Source organism: Vanellus vanellus (genome assembly GCF_965231255.1).
Source record: "Vanellus vanellus genome assembly, chromosome: 16".
NCBI classification, from domain to species: domain Eukaryota; kingdom Metazoa; phylum Chordata; class Aves; order Charadriiformes; family Charadriidae; genus Vanellus; species Vanellus vanellus.
In genome coordinates, this window is record NC_138921.1 from 1,912,337 (window position 1) to 1,925,016 (window position 12,680).

The 12,680-nt window shown below is 64.0% G+C and overlaps 2 protein-coding genes across 2 annotated transcripts; both read left to right on the plus strand.

Annotated features, from left to right (window-relative positions):
* Positions 1-208: 208 nt before the first annotated feature.
* Positions 209-1,944, plus strand: OSM (oncostatin M; the record flags this gene model as incomplete). Its single annotated transcript, XM_082491663.1, has 3 exons — positions 209-245; positions 1,214-1,350; positions 1,480-1,944. 3 exons carry the CDS (start codon positions 209-211, stop codon positions 1,942-1,944), a joined length of 639 nt encoding a protein of 212 aa, XP_082347789.1.
* A 6,141-nt stretch (positions 1,945-8,085) lies between these two features.
* Positions 8,086-10,754, plus strand: LOC309678633 (leukemia inhibitory factor-like; the record flags this gene model as incomplete). Its single annotated transcript, XM_082491737.1, has 3 exons — positions 8,086-8,104; positions 9,917-10,095; positions 10,251-10,754. The coding sequence occupies 3 exons, from the start codon at positions 8,086-8,088 to the stop codon at positions 10,683-10,685; spliced, it is 633 nt and encodes a 210-aa protein (XP_082347863.1). The 3' UTR covers positions 10,686-10,754.
* Between the last annotated feature and the right edge of the window lie 1,926 nt (positions 10,755-12,680).

The following is a 12,680-nucleotide window of genomic DNA, read 5'->3' on the forward strand; positions in this document are numbered from 1 at the left end:
TCATTTCCTCCCGCCGGGGCGGCTCACCCCGCTCATTGGCCCCCGGGGCACGGCTTCACTTCTCGCTGGCTTTCCGTTGGGTCCGGGTGCCTCCTTCGGAGGTGGGGGCGAATGGGTGCACTTTAAAAGGCGAGCTTCCCCATCGCCGAGCAGTAAGGAAGTCGCTCGCGCGTCCGGCAGCCCCGCGCCGAAACACCCTGCCCCGGCCATGCGGTGCAACGGGCGGCCCCTGGGTGTGCTGGCAGGTAGGTGTCTGCTGACGTCCCGCAACTACCCTCTCGCTTGCGCACCAGCCGTACTGAGCCAGCGGGGAGCCGCGGGAGGGAGCGTGGTGGCAGAGCCGCATGGGGGGTGAGGCGGCGTGCCGCGGCAGATGGTGTCGCCAAGGCTGTCCCTCCCTGTGCCGTGGCGGTGTCAACTCCCAAGGGCGCCAGAGGGGGACGGGGTCATTTTTGCCCCATGGCACACGGGATGAGGAGCACCAGGGATGGACACCCCCATAGGGTTCCCTTTTTCCCTGGGGGAGAAGAGATGCTGGGAGGGGGAGGGCAGGAGGGAACACACTTTGGGGTCAGTTTGGGGACCGATGGCAGAGGGTCAGGGGTCAGCTTGCTGGCACAGATCCTGCACCCTGCCCAAAGCCCTTCAACCCCACCACCCCCAGCGCGGCAGGAATGGATGCTGTGTGCTGGTCCAGCGCCGCATCCAAAGTCACCACCATGGGTGACAGCAGGGCTGGGACAACATCCAGCCAGAGCCAAGGGGCCAGATATGGGAATGTCACCGCTGTCCCCTCCTTCGCGGTGTCCCACACTGACAGGGGGAGCTGCTGGGACAACCGCTGCAGCTGGGCTGTGCTCCCTGGCTGCTCAATGCCATTGTCTTCATCATCGTCCTCCTCCTCCTCCTCCTCCTCCTCCTCCTCCTCCTCCTCCCTACCCGGTCCCCTGCAGGCTTTTGGCACAGGGGCTGGTTCGTCCCTGTGGCAGGACCGGGGACTTCGGCGCAGGGGATGCACGTCCCCGGCACACACCGTTCTCGCCTCCAGGCCTGACGCCGGGGTGATGGGCCCGCGGGGCTGAGCTCTCCCCATGGCTGCCGTCCCTGTGGTGGGGGACCGACGAGCTTGAGCCTTTCCAGCGCGGAGAGGGGGCTGCCTCCCTGCACCCAGCTGTGCTTCGATGTCCTCCATCTTCCTCCTCTTCCTCCCCAGCTGTCACCAAAGGGCTCTTCATCCTCTGGGCGGTGCCGGGCCAGGGGGGGCGGCCCCTGCAGCCCCCCACCCTGCAGCAGATCCAGGCGCTGGTGAGGCACATGGCCGAGGACGCACAGGAGCTTTTCACCTTCTACGTGAGTCTCCTTCCCTGGGGCGAGGGGTTGCTCCTGTCCCCTCCGCAGGGGGACACGGGGCTGGTGGGGGGGAGGGGTCACCGTGCTGCTCCTGTCCCACATCCCTGACCTTTCCCCATCCCTGGACAGGAGGAGAACCAGGGCCTGGCCATCAACCACATCTGCCGCACCAACCGCCCGCCCGAGTGGCTGCGGGGACCAGTGGCAGGGACCAGGGGGCTGCGGGGGCTGCAGGAGACCATGGTCCGCATGGCCCAGGCGCTGCAGGACATCACCCGGCACCAGCATGACCTCAATCCCCCAGGCGCCGAAATTTTTCGCCGCTTGGCCAGCACCCACCTGAAAGTGCGGGGGCTCCTCAGCAACCTGGAGGGGGTCTTCCCAGCCCCCAGCCCCCGCCCCCGCCGCCGGCACCCACCCGGCCCCACAGCACCCACCAAGGTCTTCCGGCAGAAGCTAGAGGGGTGCCGGATCCTCTGGAGCTACTCCCGCTTCATGGCCAAACTCAACGCCCAGCTGGAGGCCAGGAGCCGCCGAGCGCACCGGGAGAAGCGGAGATCATGCCGGGGCTCACACCTGCCCGCATGCTCCTAGTGTAGCCCTGCTGCCAACAGAGTTGTCCTTGTCTCCATCTCCATCCTATCCGATTCCCATCTTCATCCTCATCTCCATCCTCATCTCCACCCTCATCTCTATCCTCATCTCCGTCTCTGTCCTCATCTCCACCCTCATCTCCACCCTCATCTCTATCCTCATCTCCAGCTCCATCCTCATCTCCATCTCCATCTCCATCTCCATCTCCATCTCCATCTCCATCTCCATCTCCATCTCTATCTCCGTCTCCTTCTCCATCTCCATCCTCATCTCCAGCTCCATCCTCATCTCCATCTCCATCTCCGTCTCCTTCTCCATCTCCATCCTCATCTCCAGCTCCACCCTCCTCTCCATCCTCATCTTCATCTCCATCTCCATCCTCATCTCCAGCTCCACCCTCCTCTCCATCCTCATCTTCATCTCCATCTCCATCTCCTTCTCCATCTCCATCCTCATCTCCAGCTCTGGCTCTGGCTCCATCTCCAGCTCTGGCTCCATTTCCATCTCCACCTCCAATCTCCATTCTCATCTCCATCCTCATCTCCATCTCCCTCCTGATCCCCACCCCTATCCTTGGGATAGAGACTCTCCAACCAGCCGGGATGCACCACGGAGACCCTCTAAGCTCGCACGGGTGAGGACACAAGCGTGCTCAAAGCAGCTCCCATCACTTCGGCTTGCCGGGGGGACCACGCTGTCCCCGCGCCACCGCTTGGCTGCAGGACAGCCCCGCTCCTGGCAGCTCCCCCACGTTCCGGCAGCCCCGGTGCCGTGGGGAGCCGCGCGCTCGGGCGCGCTTGGATGTCCCCTGGGTGCCCAGCGCTGCGGGATGGAGCCGTCCCTTGTCACCCAGCCCTGCCGGATTTTCCAGTGATTCAATGGGTCCGGTGACCCAGCCTGACTAAGAGCCGCTCGCCCAGCACCCTCCATGCTGCCGGCAGGGTGCGGCCCTGGCCCACGGAGAGCGCTGCCGGCACCGGAGAGTGTCACCGGCGTTGTCACCTGCTGCCTGCCCATCCCTCCCTGCCCTGCGCTGGGTTTGCTGACCCCAGAGAGTGTCTGGGACTGGAATCCTGTGAGCTCGGTGTCCCCATGAGCTCGGTGTCCCCATGAGCTCGATGTCCCCATCAGTTCGGTGTCCCCATCACTTCAGTGTCCCCATCAGCTCGGTGTCCCCATCAGCTCGGTGTCCCCATCAGTTCGGGGTCCCCATGAGCTCGGTGTCCCTGTCAGTTCGATGTCCCCATGACCTTGGTGTCCCCGTCAGCTTGGTGTCCCCATGAGCTTGGTGTCCCTACAAGCTCAGTGTCCCCACAAGCTCAACGTCCCTGTGCTCATCCCTCTCTCCATCCCTGCGCGCTCAGTGTCCCCAAGCCATCAGCGTCCCTGTGTTCTCGGTGTCCCCCTGTGCTCGGTGTCCCCGTGCGGTGTCCCCATGCTCACTCTTGCACGCTTGGTGACCCCATGCCCTCTGTGTCCCCGTGCTCTCGGCACCCCTGTGTCCCCAGGGACACCGTGCTCTTCCCTTTGTGCTCAGCGTCCCCGTACCCTCAGTGTCCCCTGCGTCCCCAAGCCCCTCGGGCCGTGCCACCGCAGCCCTGCCTGTGCCGGGCTCGGCTCTGGCCACCGCACTGTGACGGTGGGTGGTGGCACCCACCCCCTCCCCACTAATTTATACATTAATATTTGGGTGGTTATGGTATTTATTGAATATCGGGGTTAATTTAATACGTCCCTGCAGTGGGAAGAAATATTTAAGGACATGTTTTTAATATATAAATATCTATTTTTGTGATAACTTTTTTTTTTTTTTTTTTTTTTGTATCGTGTTAAACTGTGGCTGTCACAAGGTTTTATTTATGAATGTCAATATTTTTTTTGGTACTGTGAGAAGGGCGGTGCCCACCACGGGCTCGTGGCACCCCCGTATTTTTGTATAACGGCAGACGGAAATAAAGCGTCGACCTCGGCCCGTGGGCCGCTGAGCGGTGGTGTCCCCGTGTCCCCGTGTCCCGGTGTCTGTGGGCAGAGAGGGGCTGTATTCCGGTGGCCAGGCTGTGCCCGTTGTCCTCGCCAGGCCACGTGGCACAGCGTGGGATGGCAGCATGGGGTGGGATGGGACCCGGCCTGGTACGGCACGTGGCGTGGCACGGCGTGGGATGTGGCACGGCACGGTGTGGCACGGGGCACGGCGTGGGATGTGGCACAGCACAGTGGGATGCGGCACCCGCTGGGATGTGGCACCCGGCGCGGTACAGACCGTGGCACGCGGCACTGCACGGTGGAGCACATGGCACAGTGTGGCACCCGGCGTGTGACGTGGCACCCCGTGGCATGGGCTGGCACTGGCCAGGCATGTGCCATGCCACGGTGTGGCATAGCACCGCACGGCACCGTATGCCATATGTCACACAGCCCTGTGCCGCGTGGCCCGGCACAGCCGCCGGCACAGGCTGGGCCACCACCGCAGCCAAGCCGGAGCCACCATGTCCCCGCCGCCTGGCCGGGGCCACCGCTGGGACCAGACCACCCCACTGCCACTGGTCTCGCTGAGTCAAAAATCCTAAGACCCGGTCATGTGGCACCGCGGAGTCACTCGTTCCTCGCCGTGTGCCGATGCCCGCCGGGCTGCCCGGCACTGCCGCCGGCACCGCCGCCTGAGTCAGTCGCGGGGAGCATCGCCACCGGGACGGCCACCACCGCGCTGGCACCCGCTGCCATTTGGGGACACATAGGGTGGGGGACGATGTCACCATGAAGCAGCCCGGGCTGGCTTGCTGCGCCGTGGGTGACCGTCACCGTGCCACCGCCTGCCGGCTGCTGTCCCCCGCCAAGCCACCCGCCCGGCTCCGAAGAGGAGGCAGCGTGCATGGGCTGCGGAGGGGAGGGTGCAGGTACGTGTGTGTCCCCCCCGGGATTGGCGTGGGGGGGTGGGGGGACCCCCAAACGGGGGGGGGACACACCCTGGGCTGAGTGTCACCGGAGGGATGCTGGTGGCCCCCGTGTCGCCACCAGAGCAGGCTCCCTCCTTGCAGGGCCACCCAGGGGGTGACACCAGTGGGGTGACACCGGTGGGGTGACACCGGTGAGTGGGGTGACACTGGTGGGGCACAGAGGCAGCCCGGGCAGGGAAATGTCGTGAGGCAAAGGGCAATTCGGTCGCCGCCGTCACTCGGCCCCGGCCTTCCAAGGGGCGAGGGCACGGGGGCGCCGACCTTACCCCCCCCCCCCTTTCTCAGCTCCCCCCTTCCTTATCCCCCCCCCCCCGGCCAGCCCCAGTCCCAAATCTGTGGGAACCACATCTGTGGGTGATGGCTGAAATCTCAGTGTCAGCCCCTCTGCATGGGGACAGCAAGGGACAAGGACCCAGAGGGGGACTTTGGGATGGATTGGGGGGGGGGTGGGGCAGTTCTGAGCTGGGGCAGTTTTGGGATGCGGATTGGGGGGTGGGGTGGGGCAATTATGGGGTGGGGATGGGGCAGGAGGGGGCAGTTCTGGGGCGGGGTGGGGGGGGCAATTGTGGGACGGGGGTGGGGAAGGGGGGCAGTTCTAAGGTGGGGATGGGGCGGGGGGGGGCAATTATGGGATGGGGAGTTGATAGTTCTGGGCTGGGGCAGCAGGGGGCAGCATGGGGACAGGGATGGGGCGGGGGGGGGGTGACAGTTCTGGGATGGGGAGGGGGCAGTGGGGGCAGTGATGGGATGGATATAGGGCGGGGGGCAGCTGTGGGGGGAACGGAGCAGCAGCATGGCAGCGGTGGCCTTGGGAAAGCCCTGAGCTTGTCCCCATGTCCCTGTCCAGGCTGGCGGTGGGGACAGCGGGGACAGCAGGCAGCAGTGTTGGGCCAGGCAGCTCCTGGGGTGCCCAAAGTGGGGACAACCTCCCCCCCCCGCCCCCCCCCAGCTCCCAGCCCCGCAGCCATGGGGAGGGCTGGCTCCCCACCCCCCCAACCCCTTCCCACTCCCTCCTTGGGACCCACCGGGACACTGCCCCCCCTCCATGTCACCATCTCGCCACGCTCCTGCGTCGCACCTTTCCTGCTGCCCGTCCCCCATGGGGCATCCGTGCAGGATTCCTACAGGGCATTCCTGCTACCCAAACGCTTGGGAAAAAAAGGATTTTTTTTTTTTTTTTTCCCGGGCATCATTGGGAAATCGCCCCCCATCCAGCCTGCCCGGACCTGGGATTTGGCTTTTCCCGCTGGAGCATCCTCCCCTGCAGAGGGGAAACGTGCCCCCCCCCCCGCTTCTATCCCCCCCAGAAAACCTATTATAAATGAAACCCCCAAACCCTGCCCAGCCCCGGGGCACCGGCCTGGCCCCGGGCAGCCCTGGGAAATTCAGGGAAAGGGCAGAAAATGGCAAAACTGCAACACCCCCCTCACCCCCCCGCCAGCATGTTCCCTAGTGCTATTAATTAAGAAACACCGATTTTTCAGTTAATTAAGTGCCATCAGATGTCCGCTGATACGTGATGCGCTGCTCACTGCACCCCAATAAAACCAGGCGTGGGGCTGGGGGAGGGGGGGGGGAGGTGGGGCTCGTCCTCCCCGGCTTTTGCCACCCCCCTCGCTGCCCAGCCCCATCCCCGCTCGCTGCCCGGCATCCCAGTAAGGCCAGACTGGGCTGAAATGGGCTTTGGCATCAATGCCGCCTGGCAAAGCGGGCGGGCTTGGTTCCCACATGGGGAAACTGAGGCAGGCAGCGGCTAGGTGACCCCCCCCCACCCCAACGTAAGGGGTCCTCGCGTCCCCCCCCTCCGGCGTGCCACCCTCTGCCACGGGGGACGGCCGGGGTCGCGGTGGCTCTTGCGTCACCGGTCCTCGACTGTCACCCCGGCGGGTTCCCGCTGCCAGCGCAACCAGGGCACAAACTTGTTAAACCTGATTAAAAAGTTTCAGCTCGGCCGTACCCCCGGTGAGAAAAATAGATCTACAAGAAAAACAAACAAAACAAAACAAAAAAAAAACAAAAAAAACCACAACCCCAAAAAATCCCTTTAACCTGTTTTTCACCCAAATCGGGCAGACGGCCCCACAGCATCCTGGTCCCACGGGACCCCCGGGAGGTGTTGACACCACCCCCCACCCCCCCCCACCCCTCGCTCGGGTGTTCGCTCCCACCCTGCTTGGAGCGTTCTGCCAACCAGCCCAGCACCCCCCTGCCTGCGCCCTGCCTGCGCCCTGCCTGCGCCCTGCCTGCTCCGGGCAGCGGGCCAGCCCCACCAATGGAAGGGTTAACCTTGGGGGAGTGTGTGTGTGTGGTGGGGGGGGGGGGCAGGTCCAGCCTCTCCCCACTGGGTGGGTTTGTCCTTTTTCCTAGAGAAAACCCACCCTTTAACCTTTTTAATATTTTCACCCAAAGGGACGAGCCGCTGGCGGGGCCTGGGGGGGGCCGGGGACATCGATGCCACCGCCGCCATCCCACCGTGACCTGGGGGTCCCGCAACCCTCGGGGCACCCCGCCACCACCTCCCCGCAACTTTTATCCTTCCAACCCGGCCCCCCCCCCCCCAAAAAAAAAAAAATATATTTTTTTTTCTATCTCCCACCCTTATTTTATTGACTGCTCCGACAGCCGGCGGGGAAGCCCTGGCCCGGGGAGGGGGACCCTGGGGTGAAAGTGCTTGCGGCTCCATGAGTCACGACACGGCGCGTTCGCCATCACGCTTCGCCGCCCCCCGCTGCCCCCCGCGACGCCCCCAAACCCCACGTGCTGCCGCTCGCCTCCCTTGGAGGGGAAAGGGGGGGGGGGGGGGGGGGGGTTTAATTCATATCCCCCCCCCCCCCCTCTTCCCACCCACTTCCCCAGCACCTCCCCGACCCCGTGCGTGAAAAAAAAAAAAAAAAAAAAAAACACAAAACCCACAATCCCGGTGACATCAACTTTATCAGAAGTTTATTTCTAAGAATCATTCAGGATTTCCAAAGCCCTCGACTTCCTGATTTCCAGTTTCAATAGAAGCAACGATAGTGGTGCTGCTCCCCCCCGCGTCCCCCCCTCCTCCCCTTTCTTACAACACAGGCTGGCTGCCGGACCGGTATATAAACCCCGAGAAGTCCCCCAGTATGAACATGAATTTCTGAAAACTTCCTCTGCCAACACCAATCTCTATTAAGTCGCTCCCGGGACGCGGCTCACAATGAAGTTCGTGCCGGCAGGTAAAAAAAAAAAAAAATCAACTTTGGGGAAATTATTTCCCCTTCTCCCCCTTTTTTTTCCTCCTCCCCAACCCCTCCCTCCTCATCCCCCCCCCCCCCCCCCTTCTTTTTCCCGGTGATGCCCGGGTGCAGGCGGGTCCCGGTTCGCCGGAGTGAGGGCTCCCGCCGCGCCGCGTTCCCCCCGGGATGAGCATCTCTGGGAATTGGCAGCGGGGAGCGAAGCGCGGCGCTGGCGCGGTGCAGCCAACATCTGGACACTTATATAACTGGAAATGCTTCCAAAAAAAAAAAAAAAAAAAAAAGCAAGGGGGGGGGGGAATTTTTTTTTTTTTTTTATTTTTCCTTTGGGCTTTTTTGGCTTTTTTTAACATTTCCCCCCCGCCATCCTACTTTTCCTCCTTCTGGGTCTCACGAAGCTGTGAGCTGCCGCTGGGTCGGGAGCACCGGAGGGATGGGGAAGCTGCCAAGTGCAGGAGCGGGGGGCTGGAGGGAGCAGCTGTCACCCCAGCAGCGGTGCTGGGGGGTCCCACGGGGCAGCACCCACCCGGGACCCCACCCACCCACCCGGCCCCTGGCACACGTGGGTGCTGAGCCTCACTCTGCCCAGCTGTGAAATGGGCAGAAGGCAGTGGCCGGGGAGGGGGGAACACAGCGAGGGGCTTGTGGGGGGGGTCAGGGCATCCGCGTCCCATGGGAGCACCCGGGGGGTGTGGGGAGGAAGGGTCCCCCCCCTCATCCCCATCCCACGCAGGAGGGGAGCGGCGGCGGGTCAGGGATCGCAACACGCCCTGGTAAGTCCTTTCCCACCTGGGCAGGGTAAATAAAGCAAGTTTTGGATTACCCGGCACCGGCGGCACGTCGGAGGCGCTGACAAGTGCGGGCAGCTTCGGCGCTCGTCACGGCCCAGGGACTTCTCCTGGCAGCACCCTCCCGTGGCATCGCACGGGGCCCCCACCCTGCGGGGACACCGCCGGTGGCAGCCAGGTCACCCGGCGGTGGGGATCCCCCAGGGACCCCCCGGGATACCCTGCCCAGAGGATGCAGGACGCAGTGGCAGGGCTCCGCAGGCGGTTCGGCCTCCCCGAGCAGGGATGCTGTTTTGGGGGGGGCGTCCCCAGGGATGGGGGGGTTGTAGCACCCCATTCTCACCCCACCGGCAGGAGGGGGACGCCGGGTCGACCCAGCTGCCAGCTGCTCAAGGGTCCCCTTGTTCTGCGTCCAGGGATTTCCTGGCCGGCATCTCCGGCAGCTGCGGCGTCTCTCCCCGGGGTTCCTCGGCGCTGCGCCCACTTCGCAGACAGGGAAACTGAGGCAGGCAGTGGGGCCGGAGGCGGGAGGGAGCAGAGGGGGATGCCGAAGGCAGGTTTCCTTGCAGGCGCCCCCGCTGAGTCAGCCGGGGCCGGGGTGGGGCCTCGCTCCCGCAGCGCCCGGCCGGGGATAACGGAGGGGAAAGCGCTTTGCATATTTGATTAAACCCGACAGGTCGTCACCGGGCCGGTTGCGAAATGTGGGAATGCCGCGGGGCGCCCCACCGGGAAGGGAGGCGGGGGACCGCCTGCCGGGGGGCAGGTGAGGGGGACGGGAGCGGGATGGACACATTGTCATGGCCGGGAAAGTCTGGGGACTGAGATGGACTTCCCCTGAGCGGGATGGCTCCCCGCTCTGGCTGGACGTCCTCCCCTTGGGTGCCCGGTGCTGGGGACATCCTTGGGCGATGCTGGACCTGCCCAGGCCGTGCCAGCGGCGGCACGGTCCCCATGGACCACCACGGGGTCAGTGCCCACCATGATGCCCACCTCTCTCCCCGCACAGGTGTCGTGCCCTTCGTGGCCCTCCTCCTGCTGCAGCGGCGGCCGGTGGCCGGCCGGGCACTGCTGGTGACGGGTTCTGGCTGCCCCGGTCACAGCTTGTGCCGCTCCAACGTCCAGGAGCAGACCCGCAGGCAGGTCGCGCTGCTCAACGCCACCGCCCAGGACCTCTTCAGCCTCTACGTAAGTGGCGCTCGGGGATGGATGGTCCCCACGGGGAACCCCGGGGCTGTTTGCATGCCCACGAAGGGGGAGGGATGGGGACACTGTGGGGACGGTGGCAGAAGGTGGCCAGGGGCGACAGGGGACACGGGGGTGACGCTCGCCTCTCCTCCCAGCTGAAGTGCCAGGGAGAGCCGTTCAGCAGCGAGAGCGACAAGCTCTGCAACCCCAGCGGCGTCTTCTTCCCCGCTTTCCGTGTCAACCGGACGAGCGAGAAGGAGGTCATGGTGGCCATGTACAAGCTCTTCGCCTTCCTCAACGCCTCGCTGGGGAACATCACGCGCGACCAGGAGGAGCTCAACCCCACAGCCAAGGAGCTCCTCGACCGGCTCCACAACACCACCAAAACCACCCGGGGCCTCATATCCAACCTCACCTGCCTCCTCTGCAAGAACTACAACATCTTCCAGGTGGACGTCAGCTACGGGGAGAGCTCCAAGGGCAAGAGCGCCTTCAAGAAGAAGCAGCAGGGCTGCCAGGTGCTCAGGAAGTACGTGCAGGTCATCGCCCAGGCGGCCCGCGTCCTCCTACCTCATCTCAGCCCCCCGTGAGCGCCCGCCCCGGCTCCTCCGCCCCCCCCACCAGCAACCGGTGAGGACGGCCGTGCCAGCCATGCCCCCCCCACCCTGCCACTGCTGCCTCCTGACCTCCTGCCTTCCTATTTATTACCCCGGACCCTGCGCTGGCCCCGTCAGCCCTCCGGTAATTTATTTGCCCCTTAGGGGGTGAACGTCACAGCCTGGTGTGTCCCGGGCGGAGAAGAGCCGGGGCCAGCATCCAGTGGGACAAGGCGGCGCATCCCCGAGGTGATGCTGGGGTGCGGGCTGGTCCCGGGATGCGCCTCGGCTGTCCGTGTCCTCCCACGGGGTGCGGGGAGCTGTGGGTGCTGCGAGGGGCTGGCAGCGGGACCGGACTCTGTCCCCCATGACCGGTCTCCTCCATCATGGAGAGGAACCCAGTGGACATCCTTGAGCATCATCCGAAAGCCTCCACGTCCCCGGGAAAAGGATTGGGACGAAGGACTCTGGGATGCTGCGCCTGGCGGGGATGTGGGGACACAGGGACACACTCCCCCTGCACATTTTGGGGCTGAGTTCCCCCACAAGGAGTCGAACTGGGGGTACTGGGGTGGCCGGGGCTGGGTCCCACCGTCTTGGACAAAGCCACCCACTGGGGACGGAGCCGGCGGCCGCCCCACCGGGGAGCATCGTCCCCCCCCGCGCGGGCACAGCGGGGTGCGGAGGGCCCATCCCTCCCCTTCGGAAAAGTGCTTTTCCCATCGGAAGGGCTTTGAATGTACTAGCGGCCCGGCCAAGGGCTGGGCTTCGCATGACTGAATGCGGCCCCGGCGCGGGGACGCGGGGACACAGGGACATGGGGACGCAGGGACGGGCCCCAGGCCGGTGGCAGGAGGCGCTGGCTCGCTCCTGGCACCGGAGCGGGCTGCGAGGGTTATTTATTGCCTCGGTGGAAAGCCCAGCGTGCACCGAGTGCTCTGACCTGACTTTTAGTAATGTTATTAATAATAATAATAATTAATAATTAATAATAAGATTTGTGGTAATATATATATATAGAATTCTATTTAAATATTTATTTTTTTATACTTCTTTCCCCCCTTTTTTTAAATAAACCAACAGAAATTTATTTGGCTCCTTTTTCTGGGTTCCCTTTGCGCTCACCCTCAAACGCCCCTGTTTCTCCCCAAAAACACCTCGGGGCTGCCCCAAAGCCCCCCCCCAGGCATCGCTGCAGGCTTGGGGGTCACTGTCCCCTGTCTCCTTGGTCCTTCTCGCCTTCCCATGTCCTATGGGATGGCTGATTACGAAGGCATTTTCCTTGGGGAACGCTTCAATCAACACTCTCCGGCTGCTCAGCAGCACTGGGAAGGTGTGGGGACCATCATGGTGCAGGGAGCACGGTGGCATGGGGACCATCGCGGTGCAGGGAGCATGGTGGCATGGGGACCATCGTGGTGCAGGGAGCATGGTGGCATGGGGACCATCATGGTGCAGGGAGCATGGTGGCATGGGGACCATTGCAGTGCACGCAGCATGGTGGCATGGGGATCAACGCGGTGCAGGGGGCACGGTAGCATGGGGACCAGTGTGGTGCAGGGAGCCCGGTGGTGTAGGGACCATCACGGTGCAGGGAGCATGGTGGCATGGGGACCAACGTAGTGCAGGGGGCATGGTGGCATGGGGATCTGCGTGGTGCAGGGGGCATGGTGGCATGGGGACCATCACGGTTCAGGGAGCACGATGGCACGGAGACCAACATAGTGCAGGGGACACGGTGGTGTGGGGACCATTGCGGTGCAGGGAGCACGGTGGCATGGGGACCAATGTGGTGCAGGGGGCACGGTGGCACGGGGACCATCATGGTGCAGGGAGCACGGTGGCATGGAGACCAACATAGTGCAGGGGGCACGGTGGTGTGGGGACCATTGCGGTGCAGGGAGCACGGTGGCATGGGGACCAATGTGGTGCAGGGGGCACGGTGGCACGGGGACCATCATGGTGCAGGGAGCACGGTGGCATGGAGAC